Source organism: Thamnophis sirtalis, unplaced genomic scaffold, assembly GCF_051295495.1.
Source record: "Thamnophis sirtalis isolate CommonGarterSnake01/CBP01778 unplaced genomic scaffold, rThaSir2_p1.2 scaffold_3, whole genome shotgun sequence".
In the NCBI taxonomy this organism is placed as follows: Eukaryota; Metazoa; Chordata; class Lepidosauria; order Squamata; family Natricidae; genus Thamnophis; species Thamnophis sirtalis.
In genome coordinates this window covers 54,550,084-54,566,366 of record NW_028261383.1, presented here as the reverse complement: position 1 = coordinate 54,566,366, position 16,283 = coordinate 54,550,084, and the positions used below count along the sequence as shown (strand labels likewise).

General features: G+C 40.4%; 1 protein-coding gene across 2 annotated transcripts in view; it reads right to left on the bottom strand.

The window, feature by feature from the left end:
- Positions 1 to 16,283, bottom strand: part of ITPR1 (inositol 1,4,5-trisphosphate receptor type 1) — a 256,332-nt gene that overhangs the window by 98,356 nt on the left and 141,693 nt on the right. For both annotated transcript variants that reach the window (XM_087708906.1, XM_087708907.1), the window contains exons 31-37: positions 14,493 to 14,744; positions 13,440 to 13,565; positions 9,467 to 9,595; positions 8,584 to 8,704; positions 7,076 to 7,260; positions 5,285 to 5,433; positions 3,975 to 4,086 (exon numbers count right to left, since the gene is read on the bottom strand). In XM_087708906.1, coding sequence (XP_087565032.1) covers positions 3,975 to 4,086; positions 5,285 to 5,433; positions 7,076 to 7,260; positions 8,584 to 8,704; positions 9,467 to 9,595; positions 13,440 to 13,565; positions 14,493 to 14,744 — 1,074 coding nt within the window. The remainder of the gene's footprint in view (positions 1 to 3,974; positions 4,087 to 5,284; positions 5,434 to 7,075; positions 7,261 to 8,583; positions 8,705 to 9,466; positions 9,596 to 13,439; positions 13,566 to 14,492; positions 14,745 to 16,283) is intronic.

Below are 16,283 nucleotides of genomic sequence, written 5' to 3'. Positions count from 1 at the left end.
TTTCTTAGAAAACATTTCTGTTACTAGAGATTATTCTTAGATTCTTTTTTCAGTCACATAAAATTTCTGCAATTGACCAGTTAAATGATTGTGTCCGGTGGAGACAGTCCGGTGGAGACTCTGGCTGCTGCGTGGCACTCGGCAGCGTCGGAGGCCCTCGACCGGATTGCGCCACTGCGGCTCCTCCGAGGCAGCGGATCCCGGAGACCCCCTTGGTTCACCGAGGAACTCCGGGAGATGAAGCGCCGGAGGAGATGCCTAGAGCACCGTTGGAGGTCCGATAAGTCCGAATCGAACCGAGCAATGGTAACCACCTGCACCAGGGAATACACCAGGGCACTTAGGGCAGCAAAAAGATCTCACATAGCCACCCTGGTTGCATCCGCTGAGTCTCGTCCAGCCGCCCTGTTTAGGATAACCCGCTCCCTATTGAACAAAAGGGAGGCGGGGGAACCCTTGCAGGGCAGAGCTGAAGAGTATGCCCAATTCTTAGCGGACAAAATTGCTCGGTTTCGGTCGGACTTGGACTCCACCCCCGCAGTTCCAGCCGAGACACAGGGGGACCAAGTAGAACAGCTCTGGGTTGAGTTTCAGGATGTTGCCCCCGGGGATGTGGACAAGGCCATGAGAGCTGTAAGTACCTCCACCTGTGCTCTGGATCCGTGTCCCTCATGGCTGGTCACGAACTGCAGTGAGGTGACACGAGGCTGGATCCAGGCGGTTGTGACCGCCTCCCTTCAGGAGGGGAACTTCCCCGCCGCACTGAAAGCGGCGGTGGTGAGACCCCTCCTGAAGAAACCATCCTTGGATCCAGCTGTCCTTAATAGCTATCGCCCTGTCTCCAACCTTCCCTTCTTGGGGAAGGTTGTTGAGAAGGTGGTGGCCTTCCAGCTCCAACGGTCCTTGGAGGAAGCAAACTACCTAGACCCCTTCCAGTCAGGCTTCAGACCCGGTTACAGCACAGAAACCGCTTTGGTCGCATTGATTGATGATCTCTGGAGAGCCAGAGATGAAGGACATCCCTCCATCCTGGTCCTCCTTGACCTCTCAGCGGCTTTCGATACCATCGACCATGGTATCCTTCTGCGACGACTGCGGGAGGTGGGAGTGGGAGGCACCGTGTTACGGTGGTTCTCCTCCTACCTCTCGGACAGGTCGCAGTCGGTGTTAGTGGGGGGGCAGAGATCGTCCCCTAGGCCCCTAAATTATGGGGTGCCTCAGGGTTCGGTCTTATCCCCCCTACTATTCAACATCTACATGAAACCGCTGGGAGAGATCATCCGCAGGCACGGGATTAGATACCATCAATATGCGGACGATACTCAATTGTATCTGTCCGCCCCGTGCCAACTCAATGAAGCGGTAGATGTGATGAGCCGGGGTCTTGAAGCCGTTATGGACTGGATGAGGGTTAACAAGCTTGTGCTCAACCCAGAAAAGACCGAGTGGCTGTTGTGTTTTCCTCCCAAAGATCTGATTAATATTCCATCACTCAGGCTGGGGGGTCAAATTTTACACCCCTCAGAGAGGGTTCGCAACTTGGGAGTCCTCCTGGATCCGCAGCTGTCATTTGACCATCACCTAACGGCTGTGACCAGGGGGGCATTCGCCCAGGTTCGCCTGGTGCGCCAGTTGTGACCCTACCTGAATCGGGAGGCTCTCACAACAGTCACTCGGGCCCTTGTGATCTCTAGGCTGGAATACTGCAATGTGCTCTACATGGGGCTGCCCTTGAAGAGCATCCGGCGACTTCAGCTAGTGCAGAACGCAGCCGCGCGAGTGATCGCGGGTGCACCTCGATTCACCTGCATAACACCTATCCTCCGCGAGCTGCGCTGGCTGCCTGTCGATCTCCGGATGCACTTCAAGGTGCTACTAATCACCCATAAAGCCCTACATGGCAGTGGATCTGGATATTTGAGAGACCGCCTCCTGCCAATTACATCCCTGCGACCAATAAGATCCCATAGACTAGGCCTCCTCCGTATTCCATCGGCCAGCCAGTGTCGGCTGGCAACCACAAGGAGGAGGGCCTTCTCAGCAGTAGCCCCGGCCCTTTGGAACGAGCTCCCTGTGGAGATTCGTACCCTCTCCACCGTCCAAGCCTTCCGCACAGCCTTGAAGAACTGGCTCGCCCGTCAGGCCTGGGGATAAGGATAGTTACCCCTCCCGAATGATGAATGTATGTTGCCTACCATTTTATTATATGTCTCTATCTTGTTGTTTGTATCCCCCCCTTCCCAGTTTTATGTGAGCCGCCCTGAGTCCCCTCAGGGAAAAGGGCGGCCTACAAATTCTAATAAAACTACAAAACTACAAAACTAGTTCAATATAATTTGTTTATCATGACTCTTTTATCAGAAGTGCACACAGACCTAAAATAGCAGAGGAGTTCATCCAGTTCGGTAAGGAATTTTTTTTTTTTTTTTTTGCATCTGTCATATTAGGCCATTTAATTCTACTTATTGGTTCTCCAGTCAACATGGGAATATATTCTTCTACCTCTGTGGAACTCTTTGGGCCATAACAATTTCAGGATCAAAGGAAACTCGTCAAAAGGCAAAATTAATTGATCTATCATCTTTTTATGATATTTTAATGCCAATAAACACTCTGTCTTTACCGCTCATCCCATCTCTTTTTTTTTTTTGCAGCAATTAAACCACCAGCAGCAAACACAGGGAGAAGACTTGATAGTTTTGTTTTGTTTTTCTCCTCTCCCATAGCAGCAGCAACTTCAATTGGGAGATATAGTTCTCAACTTCAACTGCTCTAAGCTAATGCATTGTTCTCAGTTTCCTAGGATTCCTAACTTCCGCAGCAATACCGAAGGGAAGCAAAACCCCTTCATTTTTGCACATCCATGCTGCTTAACAATATATGATAGTAAATGGGAGAATGTCTGCCAGGACTGGTTCTAGGTGTTGCTCAGACCTGATGAGAAAATGTGATGTCTTTTCCACCTCATTTTTTTTCATTTCAGCCGGTGAAGAATTTTGGTAATTTCATTTAGGGTGTTGCTTTTATAAGTGCCGACACTTCTTATGCAAACATGTACTGGAATAAATTTACTAGTCTTCTAAGCTTATATATCCATTAGGTTCATACGTATAAGACATGTTTTATATCTATAAGTAAAAAAATTAATCCATTTTGGAATGTTAGGTTCCTGAGCATCAGTATGAAATTAGATTATGTACAATTGAATGAATACAGAGATGGGGAAGCCATAATCCTCCAGATTTTGCTGAAGCTCCGTTTCAAGATGCTCAACTGGTTTGTAAATAGACATCTGGAGAGTTAGTTGGTTGCATATTTCTGCCTCTTCAAAATTTCTTTATTGAATGAGCTAGAAAGCAAATATTGAAGATGCCTAGACCACAACCCTCAAAGGACAGGATTTCTTCTTTGTATTAACTATGTTCTGTTACCAAAGTGATCAAAAGCTATTTAGCATTTTTATGACCCTGTAATATCCCAATAAAAGGGATAATACTTTATTAGGGTGGAGTCAGGGTAATTGAATAGAACTGAGCCCTTACTAGCAGATACCTTTCCTGATGCCTATGCAGAGTTCACAGCATATATTTTCTCTTTGCGCTCTGAGAGAGAAACATCTGTCACTGCCTAGGATTGAATTCTCAACTTTCCAAGTGGGAGGTGATTGTTTTCACCTCTAGCCACCACACCACTGCAAATAAGCAATATATAATATACTTAAGTAACATATAATCCATTATCCTCCATGGTGAAGAAAAGAGATGCTGCAAAATTTAGAAGTCTGTTGTCCTATTAAAATGAACTGGAAATAATAAGCAATTCAGTTGTGTATGCCATTGTTTTCAACTTTAAAAAAAATAAATGCAACAATTATAAAGAATCCATGCTGCCATTTCTTCAACTACTCTGCAAAAAAAAGAAAGAAAGAAAAAGACAGAATAAAACACAAAACAGTAGACTATAAATCAAAGTACCTTCTCTCCATAGCCTCTATCTTTGGTCATCATTTCCCTGAGTGTCTGTAATACTTTAATACAAAGTTTCTCCTCATTCTCTTCCAGCAGCTGCTTAGTATGTTTTATTAACCTGAAAACAACCAATTGATCACAGTGTTTCAGTACTAGAAGGTCTACTCAATTAGGAAGGCATTTGTAGGTATTTGCATTAAAGGTGATAGAAAAAACCAATTGTCCAAAAGACAACCATATTGTCATTTTTTCCCTTCAAAGAATAGTTTTTTCAGATATATATGTGAAGCAATAAATAAACTTTGTTCCATACCCCTTCTGCATAGAAAACTTTGAAGTGCAGTATAATCTGCTCTGAGAAAATAAAGTTGCACAAATGTGGAACAAATGAACTAAAATTAAGCAGCTCTCTCATGGAACAACAATATTTGTAGCTTATTTCATAAAATACAAGTTGCTTCTCATGGCTTAAGAACTAGGAAATTCTGAGATGGTAAATCAGAAACAAAAAAACTATGACAAATTGTTATATTTTACAAGGATTTCTGAAGAAAGCATTAATTCATTCATAGCAATACATTCTAAAATCAGGAATAAACATATTTTTCAAAATGGACAATTTGTTACGTTCAGTAGCAAAACTTAACCAGGATTCTCATACTTAAACTAAAGATAAATTTTACCAGAGATTTGTGGTTGCTAACAGAAGGAATCATTCTTATGTTTTTTGACATAAGATCCCATGCAGTCCAGCAAATAGAAAAAGCATGCTGCATTTTTACATCAAAATGATGAGAAAACTTAATATGCCACATTATTATGTCACACACATTTTCTTACAGGATTGAGAGACTCCTACCTATCCATCTATCCTCAGATTAATTTTTCACTGACACAATATTGTCATTTTCTAAATAAATAACATGGACACCAAGGTCTGATTCACATAAAATGCTAATATACAATGTGGTTTGTATATGACTGGTTTAGCATATGGTGTGAATGATGCTGTTGTGGCTTTAATAAACAAAGACTAATGCAGTATATGAATCCAGTCATTACGTACTGTGTAATGGCACATGACCTGTAATACAATTTTATTAAAATTACTTTCTGTTTTCAGAAGCCATTATTACCAGCTTCAATAACATTAGATCCATGTGGGAAGCTACTAGAATCTTACAAAAAAACAGAAACAAAGCATGATAACAAATTGATTGCAAAATAAGATCAATATACCCTAACCCATATTAACAGTTTAGAAGAGAGCAAGAATTATTTTAAAATAAGAAAGAAAATGCTGACCCTCAACTTACTTGCAGATAAAACCTCCACTTTCACATTTCCTTCTAGCATCTGTATTTTCTGGGAAAAGCAGTTCTGGTCTATGAAGGACATCCACCAATACAGACAATTCAGCTTGGACCAGTGGCCGTAAGCGATCTTCCAAAGCTGATACTATATCCTGAAGTAGGTGTATAATTAGTTTGAAACTTAAATGGACAATCATACAGACAAGTACTTCTTAAAAACAATTATGCCAATAAAATAAGAAGATGCTTAATTAAAACAAGATTAATACATTATAATGGGAACCTGCATAGACAGATTTTATTGTTTCCACATTTCTCTTCTCATTGTTAATAGAAATAGGTTTCTTTAAAGTTACAACTACTAAATACTTACAACACAACACTGCAAACATTTATTCAGAGTGCTTCCATTTGCTTACCAAAATCTGTAAATGGGCATTATAAAAAACAAAATAGGCATTTTATACTAATATTAATTGTATATATTACATACCAGAAGTGAAAACATTGTGTTGCCAAAATAAGATGGCCAATGGAAAAGAGAAAATACAGGGGGGAAATTGCTGAAAGAAGACTGAGATGAATATAGGAAGGGAATATAGGAATATTGAAGGGCTGAGGAACATAAATGCAATGAAATGACTTGGAAATGAGCACAATTCACTATAGCCCTAATTAGGAGCTTCTCCAGTGAAATCTTTTGTTTATAACAACTGAGATCACCACAATTTGATCAGCCCCATTTGCATAAGACATCGGTATCAAAGCATCCAGCTTCCATTGAAAGGCATCTATTCAGTTCAGATCCTTATGAACTGCTAGAAGGCAGTTATTTTCAACATTAAGCAAAAGTCAAAAACACGGTGACACAATCTGAAACTGACAATAAGTAAAAATAAATAAATAAATACTTTTAATAATTAAAAATGTGGATGTATAAATTAAAAAGCAAAACAAAAAAACAAAAAACCCTCAAAGGGCAGACTCTCTCTTTTTCTGTTTTCTATCTTTCTGCTATACATAAAATAGTAATATTTCATAACATTTGTGAAAGAGTCACACTTGTGATCTTATGTGTGTAGAAAATGAGCATAAACTGAAATGGTCATCAGAGAAGTGAGATGTTAAATAATAAAGATGCTAAAGAAGTTCCCCTCGCACATATGTGCTAGTCGTTCCCTACTCTAGGGGGTGGTGCTCATCTCCATTTCAAAGCCAAAGAGCCAGCACTGTCCGAAGACATCTCCATGGTCCTGTGGCCAGCATAACTAAACGCCAAAGGCACATGGAACGCTGTTACCTTCTATTTTTCTACTTGCATTTTTACATGCTTTCGAATTGCTAGGTTGGCAGAAGCTGGGACGAGTAACAGGAGCTCACTCCGTTACGTGGCGCTAGGGATTTGAAACGCTAAACTGCCGACCTTTCTGATCGACAAGCTCAGCATCTTAGCCACTGAGCCATCACATCCCTTTTAACTAAATACCTAGTGTCATATAAAGATGTCTGAAAATGTACTTGAAAGACAGCAGGAGGAAAAAACAAAAGGAGAAGGCAAATATCAGATAAAAGGCAGTTTAGTTTACAGGACTATGAGCATGGCAAACATCTGAGAAGGTGGAGGGAGGTGCAGCTTCAGACTTGCAAGATTCTGTTACTATAACTTTACAATATAGATAGTACTCACAGTTGGTGCTGCTCTCCTTAACTTCCTCAAAGGGATGACATGCTATTTCTTCATACAAATCACATATCCCCTAAATGCTTAAAAGCAGGTATTGATATTATACTTACTTGCAGCCTCTCAATGATATTACGATAATCCCTTGACGCTGCCATCACAGAATCTCTCCGTGCAGCATTTCTTGCCGTCATCCTCCAGTTCATCGCTGTTTTTTGCACTATATTGTGAGACTTCAGGAAGAGGTTATTGACCTGGCTGTCAAGATCAACTGGGATAGCAATCGCTCTGCTCTTTGCTGAAATATATAATGTATTGTCATTTGTTTAGCCAGTGCTAATGCATTTCAGAAGGATGTGAACCAGATTTGCATCTTGAGAAATGAAAGGGCAAGTTTACATAGGGAACGCGGACATCTGTTGAAATGTTTTTGTTCATGTTTTTGATATCACTAGGTTTGCATGTACGCTATGGCAGCTTCTATTAGGCAAAACCTTTTAGTCCAGCATTCTGTACCCATAATTGGCCAACCAAAGTTTCATTTGTAAACTGCTCAGAGTCATGAAATTTGACAGATAAACAAATGAACTCCAAAGGGAAAACCAAGCCAAACATGAAAATCTTGCAGCCTGTTCCTGTGCTGGTTTCCCAATTCGCACAAGTTAAGAAGTTTCTATAACCGAAGGTAATACGGTTATTGTGCCTAATATACGCTCTTAATTGCGAAAATAAAGCATATATTTGATTAGACTGCTGGGGTTCCATAGAAAAATACTTGTAGAAATACAGTATGTTTCAATGCTCAATATTTCAAGTTATTAATAAAAACACCTTAAATTAAAGTAACCAATGGAAAGGAATAATATTTGACGGCAAGTTTAGAATTAGAATAACAAAGTTGGAAGGGACCTTAGAAGTCTTCTAGTCCAATGCTCTGCTCAGGCAGGAAACCCTATACCATTTCAGACAAATCTTTTCTTTAGTGTTGGGGCATTCACAACTACTGGAGGCAAGTTGTTCCTCTGATTAATTGTTCTAACTATCAAGACATTTCTCCTTAGTTCTAATTGCTTTTCTCCATGATTAGTTTCCATCCATTGCTTCTTGTCCTCAGGTGCTTTGGAGAATAGCTTGATTTGTATCCTATGACTATCATTAAGCGTTGTACCTTATGATTCTTGATGAATGTATCTTGTCTTTTTATGTACACTTTATGTACACCAAAGGCAAATTCCTTGTGTGTCCAATCACACTTGGCCAATAAAGAATTATATTGTCTATCTATTGTTCTAACTATTCCCTCTTCTTTGTGGCAGCCCCTGACAGACAGATGTATTGAACAGAAAGAGCTTATGTGGATTAATCATTACAGTCCTACATAAGGCTCCCCAGTGAAATTCCAAAATTATTCACCTTCCAGGAGAAGCTGAAGCTCTTCTGGAGCGTATTTGGATATGAACCTGTGTTATAGTTGTAAGTGGGCTTAAGTATTTATTATAGTATTGCATATTTTGTACTATCATATGCTTTGGGGGTGGTTGTCCTAATCCACTTAATCTGTTTAGATTACAACAGGTAGAAAATGGATTGATAAGTCAATAAATCAATATAGTTTTCTTACCTACATCTGAAAGTACTCTGATACAACTTTCCACTGATGCTTTTTGACTAGGCATGAGCCAGTTACAGTGATACACTCGAAACACACCTTGTAAAAGTTGCACGAACACTGGCTGACGAGTCTAAAAAGACACCAAGAATATGTATATTTAAATTTAAGGAAAAGAGGAAGGTAACAAAGAGAGAGGTCTATAAATGTGAAGAGTTAGAGTGAAGCTAAGCAACCAAGCATGAAAAGTGATTTGTTGTGAAACCCAGAGATACAGAATTTTCAAAGCAAATTTCCTTGAAGTTCTGGGGTATATAATTGCACTATTACCTACTGAAGCAATTGCAAAGTTTTTCAAATTATCAAGTAAAATTAAAATACCTAGCCTAAGATAGGGAATAAAATATATTGGAAGCTGTACGTGGAACCTAGTTAAATCTAATTCTATTTCTTTGTGTAAAACTTGCCAAGATAAATTTCAATGAAAAAAGTCATGTTTCAATAATGTCAGTGTATACATTATGTTACAAATATGATATAGATGATATTTTATAAACAAAATTTGCTCATAGGAATGTAATTAAATGACCAGTAGATGGCTCTGTAATATTACTAAAAATTATGCTAAACATTAAAAATTGGAAGGTAGGAATCTCCTGCCTTTCTACAGAAAGCATCCTTCAGGGAAATGTGGAATATTGAAACAATCAACCTCTTCGTTTTACCTACTATTCAATCTTTCCAGAAATTATTTCCAACTCCACAAACAATGACATAATTTATAACTGTCAAATATCAGAAGTAGTTCCAACATCAAAATAGGGTATAATAGTAAGAAACATAGATATCATTTTGCTTTGCATACCGTATTTTAATTTTCTATTTAGTTTCTTACCTGCAAAGTTGTGCTCTGGTCTGAAAATGGAGAACTGAAGAAGGTAGTAACTATACTCATCACTATTTCAGTCACATATTTTTCCAATATCGAATCTGCATGCTTCCTATCACTGGTATTGTTGCAAGTCTGGAAAATAATGCAATCTGTTAAAACGAAACGAGGCAAGAATTCTAATTCTCTCACAAATACCAAACAGTTAAACTTAATATACCTAGAAAGGTAACTTTTCTAGAAATTCTGAAAGCATGTAAACCACATTTGGGGGGTGAATGAGTAGCCCTCAACTTACAATCATTGATTTAACAACCATTTGAAGTTACAACAGCACTGAAAAATGTGCCTATTGTGCAAGTCAATCCATGCACTTATGACTGGCATAGTATCCCTACAGTCACATGATCAAAATTAGGCTTTTTGACATCCAGCATGTATTTATAATGGTTGCAGCATCGTATGTGTGTGTGTGTGTGTGTGTGTGTGTGTGGGAGAGAGAGAGAGAGAGAGAGAGAGAGAGGGAGGGAGGGAGGGAGGGAGAGAGAGAGAGAGGGAGAGAGAGAGAGAGGGAGAGAGAGAGATGTGATCATCATCTGTGACTTTTCTAACCAACTTCCAACAAGCAAAGTCAATAGGGGAAACCAGATTCATTTAACAACCATATTATTCACTTAACTGCAGTGATTTGTTTAACAATCTTGGCAAAAAAACAGTTGTAAAATTGGACATAAGTCTTTTCCTGTTAGAAATGGAAATTCTGGTTTTAATTGTGCTCACAAGTTGGAAACTTCCTAGATTTAAAAAAAATATATTTTTACAAGCACCAATAATGTTGCTACAAATGTCCACTTCAGTGTTTGAGGCTTAGTGTTGAATAGGGGGAAAAAACTACCAACTGTTAGACTGAAAGTTAAAAAAATACAAATACACTTCGCTTTTGAAACTTCAGGGCCTCTTGGACAAAAAAGGACCTACCAGTATTAAGTTTCTTATATACCATATAGCAGAATTTATATGGCAAATAATTTTAGGTAGAGATGGGCTAGTAGCAACATATCAACATTTATTCAAAATGAAAATAGTAGGAAATATTTCATAATTCACTTTTTCTAAGAAGAAAACTTGTTTTTATCCATGGTCTTACTATTCACTGGATAGAAACCCAACTTACAAATCACACTTATCAATGAATTAAGTGTAGTCACGAGGATTGTAAGAAAAAAAATCTGGCAACTATCAACCAAACATCACTTCATTGCTCTAACATGCACACATTCCAATATGCCTAGCGGAGATTGTGTCTGCTCAGTATCCCCAAAAGTATCTTTGGGAAAGAAAAATAGAAGGATATGTATATTGAAAGGAAGTGGAATGCCATGCTTAAAGGAAATGAATGAGTGGAATTTGACAAGGATGCCTCCTTTTTAAGAAAAAGGATAAAGTGATTTGTTTGTTATACACTATATTGCCAAAAGTATTCGCTCACCCATCCACATAATTAGACTCAGTTGTGAGAGAATACTTTTGGAAATATAGTGTATTTTCTTGTTATGTTTGCCTTTGGAAATAGTAGATGCTCTAATAATACAGCTGTTTAATTGGACAACCATTTGTCTGAAATGGTACAGGGTCTCCTGCTTGAGTAGGGAGTAGGACTAGAAGACCTATTCTGTTTTGTATCACTTTTCCCACCAACATGGACAAAGATAGCAGTATCTAAAAAAAGCCATTGCAGTAAAAACATTTTTAAATTTTTTTTACTGCAATATAATTTCTAATACCATGCTTTCCCGAAAATAAGACAGGGTCTGATTTTCTTTTGACCCACAAAATGTGGCTTGGGCCTTATTGCCAGGGGAGAGCTTATTGTTTTGGGGTTGCTGGGCAGCTGCTCCCTTGCAAGCGGGCTCCCGAAGAGCCAGGAACAGCCTCAGGGGCGAAGCAGCTATGAGGTGACCACGCTCACAAGCAGCCGCCCGGCAACCCCCTTCTCCAGCTGGGCAGAGCGCCATTCACTGACATAGGGGGTATCCCTAAGGTGCCAAGCCACATGGCACTCTACCCGCCCCCCAGCTCCCACGGCTTGACACATTAGGGATACCCCCTAGGTCAGTGCATATAGCTCTGCCCGGCTGGAGAAGGGGGTTGTGCAAGCGCCTGTTCCACCCCCAGCAAGCATGCTTCCCAGCCGCCACTGCCACTGCCGTGCTCTGAGCATAACTTCTTCTCCGGCTTCCAAACTCCAAAACTCAGCTGCCGAGTCTTCTAGCAGCGGCCGTTCTAGGAGTACGCTCTATGGTTGTGGGCCGGCTGCTGGACAGAGTGTCTTCCAGACAGAGAGTCTTCCGGCAGCCAGCCCACAACCATAGAGCGCACTCCTAGAGTGGCCGCTGCTGGAAGACTCGGCAGCAAAGTTTTGGAGTTTGGAAGCCAGAAAAGAAGTTATGCTCGGAGTGTGGTGGCGGCGGCGGTGGCAGCACTGCCCTGGCCCTGCAGGGAGAGCTGGGCCAGGGCAGGGTGAGGCATGCTTGCTGGGGGCGGAACACTGGGTGGCTGCTTGTGAGCGTGGTCACCTCATGGCTGCTTCACCCCTGAGGATGTACCCGGCTCTTTGGGAGCCCGCTCGCAAGGGAGCAGCTGCCCAGCAACTCCACCCTTTGGCCAGGCAGAATGCCACTCCCCAACCTAGCGGTATCCCTTTCCTCCCCGGCTCTCGTGGCTTGGCATCTTCGGGATAGTCAGTGAGCGGTGCTCTGTCTAGCCGGAGGGGGGGGGCTGGCTGGAGGGGGGTTGTCCAGTGGGTGGGCTTATATGTTTGCCCACCTGAAAAATGTGGCAATGCCTTAGTCGTATTCAGGTTGTATTTTCAGGGAAACACGGTATAATTTCTCAATATAGATGCCTATGTCAATTCGCAAAAGCATTTCTAATCTGCTCTCGAGTTGCCATGGGCAGCAAGGGAGGGCACATTCCATGCATACCTTCTTCCAGGGTAGGATCTCAGATTATCAAAGATTGCTTGTGAGGCGTGGACTTCTACAGCCCGAGGGAGTGTCTTGTTGAAGAATGTGATTTATGACACCAACTGAGAGGAGGGGGGAAACAGGGTCAAAGCTGAGCCATAAACTATATGGGTCAAAGTTGACCTCTCTCGAGTATATGCTGCGCCTAATAAATAATTGGTTTTCTTTTGAAACTTGGCTTGAGACTCATGAAATAATTAGGGCATCTGTTGGAACCTTGACAGTCTATGCTTACTTAGAACAGAAAACTAACAGCATGAAAAGTTAACTAGAAACTAGAAGCTGGAGGCAATTACAGAAGGATTAGAGGGCTGCAAACCTCAGAAATATGAAACCCATATAGAAATCTAAACAGACACTTATTATCACAATAATTACATGAGGAAAGCCAATGTTATTAATTACTATTGTAAAATTTAATTGCCTTATATCTGTGATGGTGAACTTATGGCACCTGTGCCAGAGGTGGCACATAGAGCCCTCTCTATTATCTTCTGGCCAACTGTTCTTTGTGCATGCCGGAGCACCAGAAACCCGAAGATGAGGTGGGCAGCACATGTGCCTACATCTTCGGATTTCCGGTACTCTGGCACACATGAAGACCAGTGGCCGGTGTGTGCATCTGCACCAGCCAGCTGGTCTTCAAGTTTCTGAGGCTCCAGCGCACACACATTCCAGTTTTGACACTCATGCCGAAAAGATCTGCCATCACTGCCATACATGTATAACATAACAGAAAATGTTTCAAATAGAATAGAATAGAATTCTTTATTGGTCAAGTGTGATTGGATATACAAGGAATTTGTCTTTGGTACATAAGCTCTCAGTGTACCTAAATGATATAAGTGATAATAAACCTGAAATAATGGAAACAATAAACAGCTCTTTCCAAATTGACATTTTATAAGTAGGATTCAGATGAGACTTGCATATTTCAATCAACAAACACGTACCCTACAGATATCCACAAGAAAGTTTTCAAAGAGCTTCCACATATGATTGCTCGTATAAATCTCTTTCATTTCAACTTCTGTGTCGACATAGCAGTGGTTTAGAAAATTAATATAGGCTATTTTCACCTGCAGATAACAAATCAAATAATTTATATACCCTTTTAAAAAATAGATTAAAACTGTCAGGTAAGTCTGGACAATAATAAAAAAAATAACTCCAATCTCATAGATAAAACTCTTCCTTGCCACATTCTTTTTTTATCCTTATAAAATATTCTCCCACTTAGTTAATCTGTTAGTGATATCAATATTAGTTTGGTGTTGTTGCAAATCACAAACCAGTTCAACGCATCATTTTAGACCTTGATTGAAAAGATATGGCAGTTAGCCTTCACAATGCTTAACTGTAAATTTTTTGTTCTACAAAAGGAGATCTGAGGCCGCTGGGAGAAAGCAGAAATTTACTACTGAAAGCAGAAACAAAATTATTCTTGCAGCAATTTCAAACACGATTTGAATGCCAATGGTACAGAATTTCAGTCTGAAACAGATAAGATCCAAAATCTCTTATAAAAACCATGGTATATTAGGTAGCTGACAGCTATTCCCTCTTCTTAAATATCAAGGACAAATATTAGTCTTGCTACAATAACATTTTATGTACAACCTACCTGTACATACATGCTAGCCTCTTTTTACAATCTTAGAGAGTTATTTGTAGCATTATACAGTTCATGATAGTCTTAATGACAACATGACTTACTAAAAAGGAATTAATTTCTAATAACAGCCTTTGATATTGTCTGCTCTTGTTTAAACTGTAATGATTTAAACTGTAATGAAAACCGTAATCTGTCCTTAATTGAATCCTTGATCTAAGGAAGAATGATACTTGTCCTCGGGGGAAAGTGGGGAAGAGGGCAATGCCGATTTCATTGCCACAAATTAAAGAAAGTATAAAAGCTTCCATCAAGTTCCTCAACCTGATTAAAACATAATCCCGGGCTGTTCACCTAAACCTAACAAGCGAAAGCAAGCAAAACAGCATGTTACCTCAGGTATGCAATCCTCATGGGTTACAACTCTAACAATGTCATCCAAGGGGAGAAGAGAGTTGCACTTGATTTCGGTGTAGACATTTTTGCCCTCGGTGCAAACAGCCAGCAATTCTACTAAGTGGATATGATACATGAGAGCACTGTTTTCATCCATTCTGTCCCGTTCTGATCTCATCATCTGCACTAATGTCTGGAATGAAGCTCTGTCATTGTAGAACACAAGGACATCTTCCCCTGCATTGACCAACTACCAAGAGAAAAGAGACATTAATTCCATCCTACACAAGAACATGTTCAACAGCAGGGGTGTCAAACTCGCATCATCAGTGTTGTCATATGACGTATCGTAACTTTTTTCCTCTTTGTTAAACTAGGTGTGGGCGGGGCCAGCATGTGGCGCATTGAGCCAAGGTGGCGCAGTGGTTAAATGCAGCACTGCAGGCTGACTGCTAGATCAGCAGTTCAGCGGTTCAAATCTCACCGGCTCAGGGTTGACTCAGCCTTCCATCCTTCCGAGGTGGGTAAAATGAGGACCCGGATTGTTGTTGGGGGCAATATGCTGACTCTGTAAACCGCTTAGAGAGGGCTGAAAGCCCTATGAAGCGGTATATAAAAAATCTGCTATTGCTATTTGGTCTACAGGCCACGAGCAGGCTCCTAGCAAATCAGCACCTGCTATCATGTCTGCTACAATCTTTCTTTGACATTTTGTACATTTCTACAGCAACATTTTGATATGTTTGTTAAGTTTATATTATGAATAAGGCAGTGGTGGGATTCAAATAATTTAACAACCGGTTCTCTGCCCTAATGACTGTCTGGGTAGGTGGGATTAGACGGTCATGTGACTGGGTGGGCTTGGCCAACTCAAGGTCACTCAGGTCGATGGGTGCTTCGCCGTAGCTGTTACAATGTAATAAGGGTTAACCAGAGAGGCAGTTTCTGTAAGCAGGTCAATAAAGATTAGGCTAGAAACAACACTAGAATGTTTCCTTCCTGCCTTCCTTACAGGATTAGCCTGTAAAGTGGAAAAGAAAAAAAGGAGATTTCTTCCAACAATTGGTTCTCTGAACTACTTAGAAAGTTACCAACTGGTTTTCCTGAATAGGTGCGAACTGGCTGAATCCCACCACTGGAATAAGGTAGTCTGGGGAAAGTGTGCAAATATGGGATACTAGAACTGAGAAATGGCACTCTATCTTGTTACAGAAAATTGGTATGGTGGCATCAATTCTAATTAATTAATGCAGACACTCTTTTGAGTTTAGTTCCCAAAGCAAGTCTATGTATTTTTCTCTTAGAAACAAACTAGAAGAGACATACTAATGTCTTCTGGCAAACATATTTACTAGAATGTGAATCCCACTGAAAAATGTGAAATTACATCTAAAATAAGATACTGACTTACAGTCTTATAAGAAAACGACATAGCTCTTGTTAGTAAGATATTTCTTTAAATACCATATTTTTATTTTTATTTTCTTTAGAGAATAAACTCCTTTAGCTGATCCTTGTTTTTTATAGCTGTGTTTCTTCACAAACAAAACAGATTTACAAATTTGACATAGTACACTTTTTTTTACTTGCCAATCCATTAAAATATTAGATCAAATAACTGTGATAAAAGTTGGTAAAAGTTGTAACAGCTGGCTGAAACTGCTGAAGGCCCCCAAAACCTTTGTCAACCCCAATGCCATTGGTGCCAAGGAACAGCTGTGCAGATTGTCCAAAAGGGCAGGGATGGTGGGTGAGGTGATAAGCAAGTGGTGGGAATTAAAGAGGAGGC